This window comes from Hylobates moloch, unplaced genomic scaffold, assembly GCF_009828535.3.
Source record: "Hylobates moloch isolate HMO894 unplaced genomic scaffold, HMol_V3 SCAFFOLD_2, whole genome shotgun sequence".
In the NCBI taxonomy this organism is placed as follows: domain Eukaryota; kingdom Metazoa; phylum Chordata; class Mammalia; order Primates; family Hylobatidae; genus Hylobates; species Hylobates moloch.
The window spans coordinates 44,002,289-44,014,880 of NW_026652277.1; the positions used below are offsets into that span (position 1 = coordinate 44,002,289).

At 38.5% G+C, this 12,592-nt stretch overlaps 1 protein-coding gene across 5 annotated transcripts in view; it reads right to left on the bottom strand.

Annotated features, from left to right (window-relative positions):
- HERC3 (HECT and RLD domain containing E3 ubiquitin protein ligase 3) overlaps positions 1–12,592 on the bottom strand; it is a 143,218-nt gene that overhangs the window by 79,027 nt on the left and 51,599 nt on the right. For all 5 annotated transcript variants that reach the window (XM_058432943.1, XM_032140652.2, XM_058432949.1 and 2 more), the window contains 3 exons: positions 5,747–5,906; positions 1,578–1,654; positions 573–794 (listed from right to left, as the gene is read on the bottom strand). In XM_058432943.1, the coding sequence (XP_058288926.1) occupies positions 573–794; positions 1,578–1,654; positions 5,747–5,906 (459 nt within the window). The remainder of the gene's footprint in view (positions 1–572; positions 795–1,577; positions 1,655–5,746; positions 5,907–12,592) is intronic.

Below are 12,592 nucleotides of genomic sequence, written 5' to 3' on the forward strand. Positions count from 1 at the left end.
GTCTTCCAGCTTCGCCCTTGACCCACTACAGCCAAAGCCAAAGTGGATCACGCCTCTCCTCCAAACCCTCAGGGTCTTCCCCTCTCACTGAGAAAACCAGTTAAATCCTCACCCTGCCCCTCAGGGCCCTGCATAACTGGGTCTACACGACCTCTCTGACCTGCAGCTGTGCTACTCTTCCCCTTCTCTCCAACTACATCTCTTCCCACATGAGCACCTTTGCACACCCAGTTCTCTCTGATAGGAACGTTTTTCACCCAGACATCTACATGTCCCATCTCCCACCCGATTTCCTACAGGTTCTGCTCAAACATTTTCTTATCAGAGGGGCCCTTCCTCACCACCTTATGTAAAGCAGGAAGCTGCACTCTCAAACCCTGTGTATTTACTGGTTTTGTTGCACCTCCACTCACTAGAATACAGTCTCCACTAAGACGAGGATGTTCTGTATTTTGTTCACTGCTGCTCCCTTAGTATCTCACATGGGGCTAGCACATAGCAGATCCTCAAGAAGCATGTGTTAAATGAATGTGCTTTTAAACTAAATACATACATATGAAGGGTTTACCTACCTTTTTCATCACTGAGCCCTAGCTGCCCTGCATTATTCATCCCCCAGCCAAAAACAGCTCCTGAGAGAGACAGGGCAAAGCTGTGAGCCCCTCCGGCAGCAACCTGAGCCAGTGGGATCCCCTCCAGGGACCTCACCCTCTGCGGGCTGGCTTGGGAGGGGAACTCCTTCCCTAAGCCAAGCTGCCCATGGCTGTTCTTTCCCCAGGTGAAGAACTGGCCATCTGAAATAACAGGATAACTGGTATTACCATAAAATGATACAAGCTCCACACACAAAAATAATCTAGTTATTAGGGTCATTTGCCAGTTGCCCCCCAACACCAAACCCACCCAAGAGCAAAGGAATAGAGATACTTCATGCTGTCAGACTGCCAAAACCAAAACTCCCAAGTGATATAACAGAGAGGTAAGCTGAGTCTTACTGCCCTTCAAAGGCTGTTAAAATTTATACACAGAAAATATTAAATGTATAAGTAAATTCAATCTCGAACAGGCCAATTACCAGGCTTAAGCAAGATCACACTACTTCTGACCACACTAAGACTATGAGACTCAAGACTTCGGGAGATCCAGCTATGACCACTTCGTCTACTCTGCAGATAATCAAGCAGGAGGACACAGAAGTGGAGATTTATTTAGGTTTCTCCAACTCCTTCTTTTTCATTCATTTGGGAGCTTGATAGTGGAATGTAGCTTGAGAGTTGGCTGTCGCTAAGAAAAATCAATCTTCTCCAAGCTCAGAACACCTAGGTATGGTCCTGCCCCCTGCTCATCTTCCCCTGTGAAAGTTGGAGCAGCAATGATGACCACCTACTTCATCATCCACACCCTGAGAAAAGGATGAGCTATGCAAAGCCCATCTGAGAATTGTCACTGTCCAACAGCAATGCATAGACCCTAACCAGTTAATTCAAAGTTTTGAGTTAGATAATATCACACAAAAAGACAAAGAGAAATGTTTTCAAAATTAACACAGCATTAGCATATGTTTAATGTTACTTTACCAGCCGCAAGAGCCAAGCAATGCCAGTTGCCACAGGAAACTTGTAATATTGTTTGCTGGTTCAGCTTTTGTATTAACCTAAAACAGAAAAGGCTTTCTTTTTCAGATAGATATTCATGCACAAACACAATTATCAGAAATATTCCCTATTAAATATCAGTAATAAATAACATCATCTTGCCTAAAAGTCTTTTTAAGGCCAGGCACAGTGGCTCACACTTGTAATCTCAGCACTTTGGGAGGCCGAGGTGGGCTTATCACCTGAGGTCAGGAGTTCGAGACTAGCCTGGCCAATATGGTGAAATCCCATCTCTACTAAAAATACAAAAAAAATTAGCCGGGCGTTGTGGCACATGCCTGTAATCCCAGCTACTCGGGAGGCTGAGGCAGCAGAATTGCTTAAACCTGGGAGGCAGAGGTTGCAGTGAGCCGAGATCGCACCACTGCACTCCTGCCTGAGCAACAAAGCAAGACTCTGTCCCCCACCCCCCTCCAAAAAAAGTCTTTTTAAAATCAAATATATAATCTTACGTGATATAATTCTATTAGGTCTTTCATCAGCCTCCTGTCTCTTAGGTAGTTACTGTTTAAAACAACAACAACAAAAAAACACTTTTGCATTTAGACCCATTGCCACAATCCTCCGTCATTTCTCACCTTGTCTTCTTCAATTCAGGGCCAAATGGAAAGAGCTGCAGAAGAAAGATCCTAAGAATATGGCTGGTGTCTATGTGGCTTTCAAAATAACAGCAATGCCACCATCCAAAATAAGTGAAATGTCAATTTCACTTCTGGGTATATACATACAATATGGTACATACACACAACAGAATATTAATCAGCCTTAAAAGGGAAGGAAGTTCTGACACATGCTTTAACATGGATGAACCTAGAGGACATTATGCTAAATGAAATGAGCCCATCACAAAAAGCTGAAACTGTATGATTCCACTTATATGAAGTACCTACTGTAGTCAAATTCATAGAAATTGATTTTGCAAGATAAAAAAGTTCTAGAGGCCGGGCACGGTGGCTCATCACTGTAATCTCACCACTTTGGGAGGCCAAGGTGGGAGAATCACTTGAAGCCAGGAATTCAAGATCAGCCTAGGCAACAAATCAAGACCCCGTTTCTACAAAAACTATCAAAATCAGCTGGGTGTGGTGCCATGCGCCTGCATTCCTAGCTACTTGCAAGTCTGAGGTGGTAGGATCATCTGAGTCCAGGAGTTTGAGGCAGTGAGCTGTGATCACACCACCACACTCTAGCCTGGACTACAGAGTGAGACCCTGTCTCCAAAAAGAAAAAAAAAAGGCAAGAAAAAAGAAAGTTCTAGGGATTGGTTATACAACAATGTGAACATATTTAACACTACTGAGCTACACATTTAAAAATAGTTAAGATGGTAAATATTATGTTATGTGTATTTTACCACAATTAAAAAAAATAATAAGGGCCATGCCTCCCAAACCCAAACTTCCTGGGATAGTAAAGAGGAGGGTCACATGATTTCTTTTCAAATCTTACTCCCCTGCTTGTTCATGTGAAAGAGAGAGAACAGCACCTATTTCATAGAGTTGTGGCGAGAATTAAATGAAAAATTCCAGTTAAAGTGCTTGGCACTACCCAAGAAAGTTGGGCACCCTGGGAATACCTCCTGCTCTCTATTTTAATAGTTGACAAGTTGTCATGTTCATCTTCCGCAAGTGTATTGTGCCCTGGAAGCTAAGGGGTCAGATGTATACCCCTTGGAAGAGGGGTATCTTTGAAGATAGATATCCTTTAGGGGAGAGGATAGAGGATTATTTAGATCAACACTTAGATAATGCTTTTGTTCATGTTTTATTTTCTCAGATATAAAAATTTAAAATACAGTTCACAAACACATTTAGTACCAAATATAAATGAACTTTTTTTATTCTTATAACTGCAGATTCATGTGCAATTATAAGAAATAATATAGAGAGATCCCTTTACACTTTGTCCAGTTTCCCCTAATGATAACATTTTGCAAAACTGTGTATAATATTATAACCCGGATATTAACATTAATCCAATTTACCAATCATATTCATATTTCTCCAGTTTTACTTGTACTCATTTCTGGGTATTAATTTTATCGTGTAAGTGTATCCACTCTGCCACAGTCATGATACCAAACAGTTCCAACACCATGAGAATTCCTCATATTAAACTTTTATAACCACTCCTCCCCTTCCCCTGTTCCTAACTTCTGGCAACCACTAGTCTATCCTCCATTTCGAAAATGTTGTTATTTTAAAAATGCTATATAAATGAAATCATACAGTAGGTAATCTTTTGGGACTGGCTTTTTTCACTTAGACTAATTCCCTGGATATTCACCCAAGTTGTGTTAATCAATAGTTTGTAGAACAGCACTATTTTCTAAAATTGAAACATGCATTACCGCCTATGAGACCAATGTTTCTCAGATTGCTATACACCAACAACCCTTTTTCCTATCAAGTTTACACTCAAATTCCCCATCACCATTACTCTTGTCACAATCAGTTGTAGACAAGAAGCAGGTCAGAAGAACAAAGATAATAGAGAAATTGTACCCTTGAGGTGGGGAAGAGGGGGTCCATACAGTGCAAGCACATACTGTATTTTACCTACTTGTCTCCTTCTATCCTCCCCATAACTCTGTAAGGTACACAGTAAGTAATTCCATTTTTAAGTTAGGAAACTGAGGCTTAGAAAAGTTAACCTGCCCAAGGTCATTCACCTTACAAGTAAAAGAGCCAGTATTGAAATCCAAGGCTTGTTTGACATCAAAGCTATGTTACTTTCCACAATACAAAGGTATAAATTAATGAATTTATTTCAATTAACTTATAATAGAAAACTATATACAAATCAAAGTCTTGGAAGTCATCCATAATTTGAACATGAATAGTGACTATTAAGCTACTACTGTAGCACAGATTACTTCATTTTTAAAAACGAAATGCCGTTAAAAACCTTAATTGTGTTTTGGTCATCAACAAATATTTTTGCCATTAATGTTATAAACATTTTCCCTAATATTACACACAACATAACATCTAGCACTTCTTTTTTCTTACTGCCTCTCTTCCTCTCCCCACAAAATTAAATTAATTTTTGGAAGAAATGAATCTAAGACATTACCTGTCCTAAATCAGGAACTGAATCAAATCACTCTTACCTCCATGGTCCTCTTATTTAACACAACTTTTGATTAAGGAGACAAAAATCTTAGAAGGGCAAAAAAGAAGAGGAAGAAGAATATGCTGTTCTTTAAAGGGGATGATAATTAGGCAGATGAGGAGAGGCCATTTATTAAATTTGTACTCAGCAATGTATGTGACAGGCACTCCTAGCAATGGTGATACTAAAATAAATCATCCAATTATCCTGCCATTAATAGCTCACATCTTTGTAGTAAAAACAGATATTAAACAAACAATTACAAAGAATGTGTACTACAGTAGTGGTATGTGGAACATTTGTAGCACAAAGGAGTAAGAATTAAATAAAGGAAATAAAATGGCAGCTCTTTGATCATTAAGAACCTTCAACAAACTGAGACACCACCACTAAAAAGTCCATTTGAAAGTAACTTCAATATTTGGGATGTTCTCTTAGTGGCAACTATTAGATACTTAGCTAAATCATCTAGGGTTTAGATTTAAGTAAATCTTTAAGAGACTCAAAGCCTACTGTATTAATATTTTTGCATTAAAGAATCTATGTATATCTGGTATTTTAGCTGTTTGTAATGCTTAAGATTGGCCTATCAGAGTAACAGGTCAGCTTTGTGATTCTATTTTAAAGTACTTAATCGAGTAATTCAGACTTGCAATTTTCAGTTGAAGGTTAATAAGCCTACGATGTGAAAGATGTCTTTTTTATTCAAACATTTATCGACTGCCAGGCACTCCGCAAGCAACCAGGCTACTAGAATAAATAAAGTACAGTTCCCAACCGACTCACATTTTTGAAACGGAGACAGACACTTCTATAAATAATTGCAACTTTTGTGACAAGTGTTTTAATAGTATAAGGCACAGGAGTGGTGCAAAGGAAATAGCAATTAAACGGAAAACAGAAGAAAAACAAGGAGTCTAACAAATCAACAGCAGGAAATAGCATTTAAAACGACTGACATTTGAAAACCTTCTTACCTGGGCACTGCCACAGAATCCTCAGTAGTCATGAGTCCTAGCTGACCATCACTCCCTGCACCCCAAGAAAACAGCTGGCCTCGGTCACTGAGGGCCAGACTGTGGGACTCGCCACATGCCACATGAATGATATGCTGATCTGCCAGAGCTCCGATTTGTTCTGAAAGAGACAAATTGGAGGAGCAAAATGTACAACCCAGAAACAAGAATACTGCTACCATTACACAGGATTATCTTCCTGGGAGGTTTTATTTTTTAACAAGAACCACTTAATCTGAATATTTATAGAGATTATAAATTTCACATATTTCTAAACTCTATCAATTTACATTTGGAGACCCAGGGTAACACACATAACTATAGTAGCACACACCTCCCAGATGTTCCCTGAACCTATACAGCCATGTGCCTGGTGCTTCTCTCTCCAGGGAGAAGCCTGTATTATTTGGAGACGTTCCACCCAAGAGGCCTAAATGTTGAGTGGAAATGAAACGTATTCCTAAAAGTAGCAGGAGTGACTGAAACTCTGCCTGGAACAATGAGACCCTCTCCCCCCACACACAAACACACCCAGAATTCTAAACAACTTTCTCCCCTCAGTTCTGGAACACAGTCTTGTATGTGTTCAGCCAGGAAACAGAAGGATCTCGCCCTGAGAAAACTGGCCCAAAAGACAAGACCCACAGATAGTGACATTTGTGCATCCCTCAATGAAATGTCTAGCTTCCCATCAGTCAATAAGAATCACCCATACACACACAGCTCCACTCACATTTTAGCACCTCACCCTTAAATGTAAAAGGCCAGACAAGGATCACCCTATGTGTGAGGAAAACTTAAACATGAAAGGCAAAGAGCAACATAAACAAAACGAAATGAACTCTGAAAAAACAGATCATGCAGGGAGCAAAGTTTCTTAAAAGTCTTTTGAGAAATCAAAGAAGATATTTCCACTCATGAACTAGAAAGAGAGTGCTATAGGAAAGTATTATTCAAAAAAACAAACCAACAGAAATATCTTGGAAACCAAAAATGTGGCAGCATAAATTAAAAAAAAAAAAAACCTTCAAAAGCAGGATTGAAAGTTAGAAATGAAGAGATTTTCTAGGAAATAGAAGAAAAAAGCAAAGAGAAAATCAGAAGGGGAAAAAAGGTAAGAAATTGGAGGATTGTTCCAAGAGATCCAACATCCAAAAAGAGAATGGAGAATACATAAGATATAAATATTTCAAAAAAAAGAATCACAAGAAAATTTCACGCTGAAAGGATCTATTAAGTGCCCAGAATAATGACCAACAAAATACCTACTGTAGAACCCTTCATCTTGAAATTTCAGAATAACAAGAAAGAGTCTAAAAGTTTCTAGAAAAGAACATGTTTATACACAATAGAACAGGGATCAGAATGGCATCATACTTCTCAGAAGCAACACCGAAAACTGTAAGACAATGGAGGGATGCCCTCACAATTCTGAACGAAAGTAACATCCAATCAAGAATTCAATACACCAACTGTGAATGAATGTGAGGCAAGGGGAGCAAATGGGCAGTTCTGGAGCGTGTAAAGCTCTCAAAATATTTCACCTCCCATACTGTTTTTCTCAGAAAGCTACTGGAAGATATGCCTCCAAAACAAAGAACTCAGGATTTAGGAACCAGGAATCTTACACAGACAGGAAGGAGGTGAAGAACCTTTCCAGACAGCTATGTAGCATGCCTACAAAGCAAAGGTGGAGGGATGTCTCCAAGGTGAAAAAGAGAACACTATTTAAAGAGTTTTAGAGCATTATAAGTTTTATAATTCTACTAGAGATACAGAGGTTACTGTGGAAAAAAAATTAAAGTCATTAACTTCAGGAAAAACTAAATGATTTATAAGAAAGAAATGCAATCATGGTACATGCAATCATAGTAACCAAACAAAAATACTTTCCATAGTTAATAATTGTCAAATTTTATTTAAAAGATTAACTCTTTGGGGAAGGATGAGTGTCTGGTGGTGAGGAAGAGGAACGGGTGGGTAGAGAATACAACAGAACTCTAATCTTTGCCAGTGTGAAGTTTCCAGATTATGTCCAATATTGAAAAAAAATCAAGAAATAATATTATAAGCATGTTATTTAGAAACATAAAGGTAAGCAGCAAAAAAAAAAAAAAAAAGCTAAAGAGTTGAAATGATAGGGAGTGAGATTCAAGATAAGGACAGGTGAGGCAAGGAACTGTTATTTAACCTGAACACAGTTTGCATAAATATATTCCTTTAAAGGAATATAAATATATTCCTTTAAAACAATAACATTTTTAACTGAAAATATGCTCATGCCAGATAAATTACCATAGTAAACAGAAAGATTCTGTAATTCTTATTGTTCCCATTGTCCATCTTCTTTAACCTCTGCTCACTACTTACTTCCCAACTCAGCCTTGTACCAGGCACAAAGAACAGTCCTATCTTTACCTTGCAAAAATGTAAGGAACGCTATCAAAGGAGCCCAGGTGGCTCAGACTCCACTCTAACCAAATTTCCACCTTGTACCAATTCCAGGACTTGGACGGCTTTTCTGTTCTCTAGGCCTGGGACCTAGCCTGATGCCTTATTCATGACTGAGGTCTGTCTCTTGGTACCTAACCTTCCTGCTACTGACTAGCAGCCTTACCTGTCTGAATGTTAGTATATGGCCTAACACAACACTAATAATTTTCCCCACTATCCTGACAGGACACTGTCGCTCTGATCTGTCTGCCGTTTTCTTTCCCTCAGTCTCTCAATAGCATCCCTCTCTAGAGCTTGTCTTTACTACAGCTTAGTAGCCTCAAAAGGGAACCCCTGGATTCCAATGACCATTGACTCCCAGTCACGTCAATCTCTAGGCAAAGCAATTCCTGTCCCATCACTCACCAGCCCCACCTGAGCTCCTTTGATAGCATTCCTTACATTTTTGCAAGGTAAAGGACTATTCTTTGTGCCTGGTGCAAGGCTGAGTTGGGAAGTAGTGAGTAGAGGTTACAGAAGATGGACAATGGGAACAGGAAATCCAGCTACTCTCACCACAACAATAAAACCTGTAGCCACAAAGGCAGAAATACTGTTCAGCAATGCAAATGTTGATGGAGAACCAAACCACTGGTTACACAAGTCTAACTTATTCTATTTCTTCTAGCCAGAAAACTGCGCTCGTCTAATTCAGGCTGGAGATCTGTCACTGTGGAACTATAATCCCTCTTCTAGAATCTACCCCCTAGGTCAGCCCAGTGTGCTGAGGAATGCCTCATTCACTCCCCTCTCTGAATACACCCCTGCCCCACTTGGGAACATTCAGGCTGAAGTGCCCTCTGATTCATTTTCACATGCAGTCTCTTCTGATTCATTCTGTCAAGACTATACACTATATTTTGCAGATGATGGAACCTCAACCCACACATTAAAATAACTAAACACACTGAAGAAGCATTTGGTATTTTTTGAGGATAAAAGTATACTTTCTCTTTGAACCTTTCACAGCAACACTTTAAAGTTTTTAAAACTCTTTAGTAATGTTTCCAGTTCTGAACAAGTCATGGTAGGTAGGGCAGCAGAGTGGCCAACATGGAGTGCTGCTTACAGCAAGTCAGCAGTTCAGCTGGACTTGCATTATTAGGGTTAGTTCTACTTAGCTCTTGAGCCCATCATAATTTTTTAATGTTTTTGAGTTAATGGTAAATTTGTCATTTAACCACCATAAAATGGTAACTGAGAAGAATGATATGAGTCTAGGGGGTAGATGGATGATGCAGATTCTTAAGCCTTGCAACAACCCTGTGAAGCAAGGGCACAGGGTTGTTGTCCTCGGCTTAGAAAGAGGATGTAATTTGGCCAAGGCTCACAACTAATGATTGGTGGAACTGGGATGGACACCAGGTCTGTCTGACTTCAAAGCCCATTATACTTAACTAAGCTATATTGTCTTTCCTCTGGAAAAGAATTAGATAGATTTTAAATTGGTAAAAGTAACCTACAAAGTGAATACCCTACTTATAGATAATGGAAAATTAACTTTTTCCTCATCGTCTGTTCACATGAGAAACACATCCAATGGCTTACAGTTAATAATATCAGCATCTGGGTAGAAAGGACAGTAGTTCCCCCTTATCTGAGGTTTTGCTTTCCAGAGTTTCAGTAACCTGCGATCAGTGCAGTGCAAAAATATTAAGCGGAAATTTCCAGAAATAAGCAACTCATAAGTTTTAAATTGCATACCATTCTGAGTCATGTGACGAAATCTCTCACTGTCCCACTCTGCCTGGGACATGAACCATCCCTTTGTCCAGCGTATCCATGCCACATATGCTCCCTGCCTGTTAGTCCCTTAGTAGCTGCCCCCGTTATCAGATTGAAAAAGCATAGTATATATACAATTAGGTACTATCCAAGGTTTCAGGTATCTAGTGGGGGTCTTGGAACACATCCCCTGCAGATAAGGAGGGACTACTATATACAGTATATACAAAATTAGTGATTAACAGTTGGCACTAAGTTTTTAACAAAACTATAATAAAATAAATGTAAGTAGTTGATAGTACAAAGAGGGTTAAACTTTCACCACTTAGATGTCTCCTTTCTGCTTTTCTGCAAATTGTCAACTCCACAATTATACTTTTCTTTAATAGTAGAAAACAAGACAGAGACATACTACAGGAAACCCAGCTCTTCACCCTACCATTCTGCACATTCTAAGTCCTCACGTTCACCCTAACTCTTGATTTCCTGTTCCCACTGAACTCTTACCCTCCTGCACATCTTTCCTCCTGCTGCTATACTCTGCTCTTTTGACTGCTTTTTCTCCAAAATACTATCAACCCAGTCTGTGGGGTGCGGCAGACTTTTACTGAAAGTCTGGGTAATGGAGATACACTGCATCTCGGCAAACCGCTCAAAACAAAATATTATACATCCAAGTTCCTCTGCAGTTCCCAACACAGAAGATGGCCTGGTATCTAATTTTCATCCTAGAGTCTCCCTGCCTCCCACAACATGACTAAGCTCTCTTTCCCTCATTTTGTTTGTTTCTGTATCTGAAAGGTCTTTTTCCAAAGCCATATTCCATTTCTTTCTTAATTAATTACTTCGGTCTAAACATTTTGGGGGTATCTGGGCTATTTCCCTAAGAGATATTCTATCTTGTTTCTGAGCCAAGGCACTGAAACCAGAGTCAGCTTTAAAAAATTTTTAATTATCATAGAATAAATGACCTTTTTTTGGTGTATAAGTCTATGAATTCAAACATATGTAACTACCAACACAATCAAGGTACAGAACAGTCCCATCACCCCAAAAATGTTCTTCATGCTATTCCTTATAGTTGCATCCTCTCCTCATCCTTAACCCCTGACAACCAACAATCTGTTTTCTCTCACTATAGTTTTGAGTTTTTTATACTGTCATGTAAATGAAATCATATAGTGTCTAACTCTTTGAAACTGGATTGTTTTACTCATAATGCCTCTGAGGTTCAATTAAGTCATTGCATGTATCAACAGTTTGTTCCTTTTATTGGTGAGGAGTATTCCACTTTATAATGGATGAACTACAGAGCACTGTTGACAGTTTTTAGTGATTATAAATAGAGATGCAATGAACGTTCATATGCAGCTTATTGTATGACAATAAGTTTTCCTAACACTGGAGTAAATACCCAGGTGTGAGATTGCTAGGTTATGTGGTAAATATATGCTTATTTTAAAAAAAGAAAAAAAACCCTGCCAAATCATTTTCCAGAATGGCCATCCCATTTTGCATTAACACCAGCAATTATGAGAGTTCCAGTTGCTCTGCATCCTTGCCAACACTTGCTATTATCAGTATTTAATTTTACCCATTCTAATAAGTATAATGGTATTTCATCACGGTTTTAATTTGCATTTCCCTGGTGGCTAAAGATGTCATACATCTTTTCATGTGCTTATTTGCCATCCATCCTCTTTGGATAAATGTCTGTTCGAACTTCTTGCCAATTTTTAAAATTAAATTTTTATTTCACTATTGTTGAGTTGTTTTTTAAATATATTCTGGATACAAATCCTTTGTCAGATACGTGATTTGCAAATAATTTCTCCCAGCCTGTAGACTGTCTTTTCATTCTCTTAACACACTCATAGATAAGTCTTAACAACTTTTTCCTTTATGGATTATGTTTTTGGTGTCATGTCTAAGAACTCTCTGCCTAATCTCAGGTTATGAAGAATTTCTCCTCTGCTCTCTTCTGAAAGCTTTATTGACTCACATTTTACATTGAGATCTGTGATTCATTTTGAGTTAACTGTTTTAAAAAGCTGTGAGATTCAGATCAAGGTTCTTTTTTTTAAGGTATGAATGTCCAAGTGTTCCACCACCCTTTGCTAAAAACAACTAACAAAATCCTTTCTATATGGAATCTCTTTTACATTTCTATCAAAAGTCAGTTAACCACATTTGTGTGGATATATTTCTGGGCTTTATTCTGTTCTGTTGGACTGCATCTACACCTCTGTCAGTACCACATACCCTGGGTTACTATACCTCTATAGTAAGCCTCAAAATCAGGTGATTCCTTCAACTTTATTCTTATTTTTCAAAATTGCTTCAGGTATTCTAGATCCTTTACCTTCCCATATAAACTTTATAATTGGCTTGTCTGTATCTACAAAAAAAGAATCCTACTGGAATTTTAGCTGAAATTGTGTTAAATCTACAAAGTCAACTTGAGAAGAACTGAAATATTTACTATAATATGTTAAGGGCCTTAATCCATGAACACAATGTCTCTCCAGTTACAGAGGTCTTGGATTTCTTCTACCAGACTTTTGTAGTTTTCAGCATATAAATCTTATA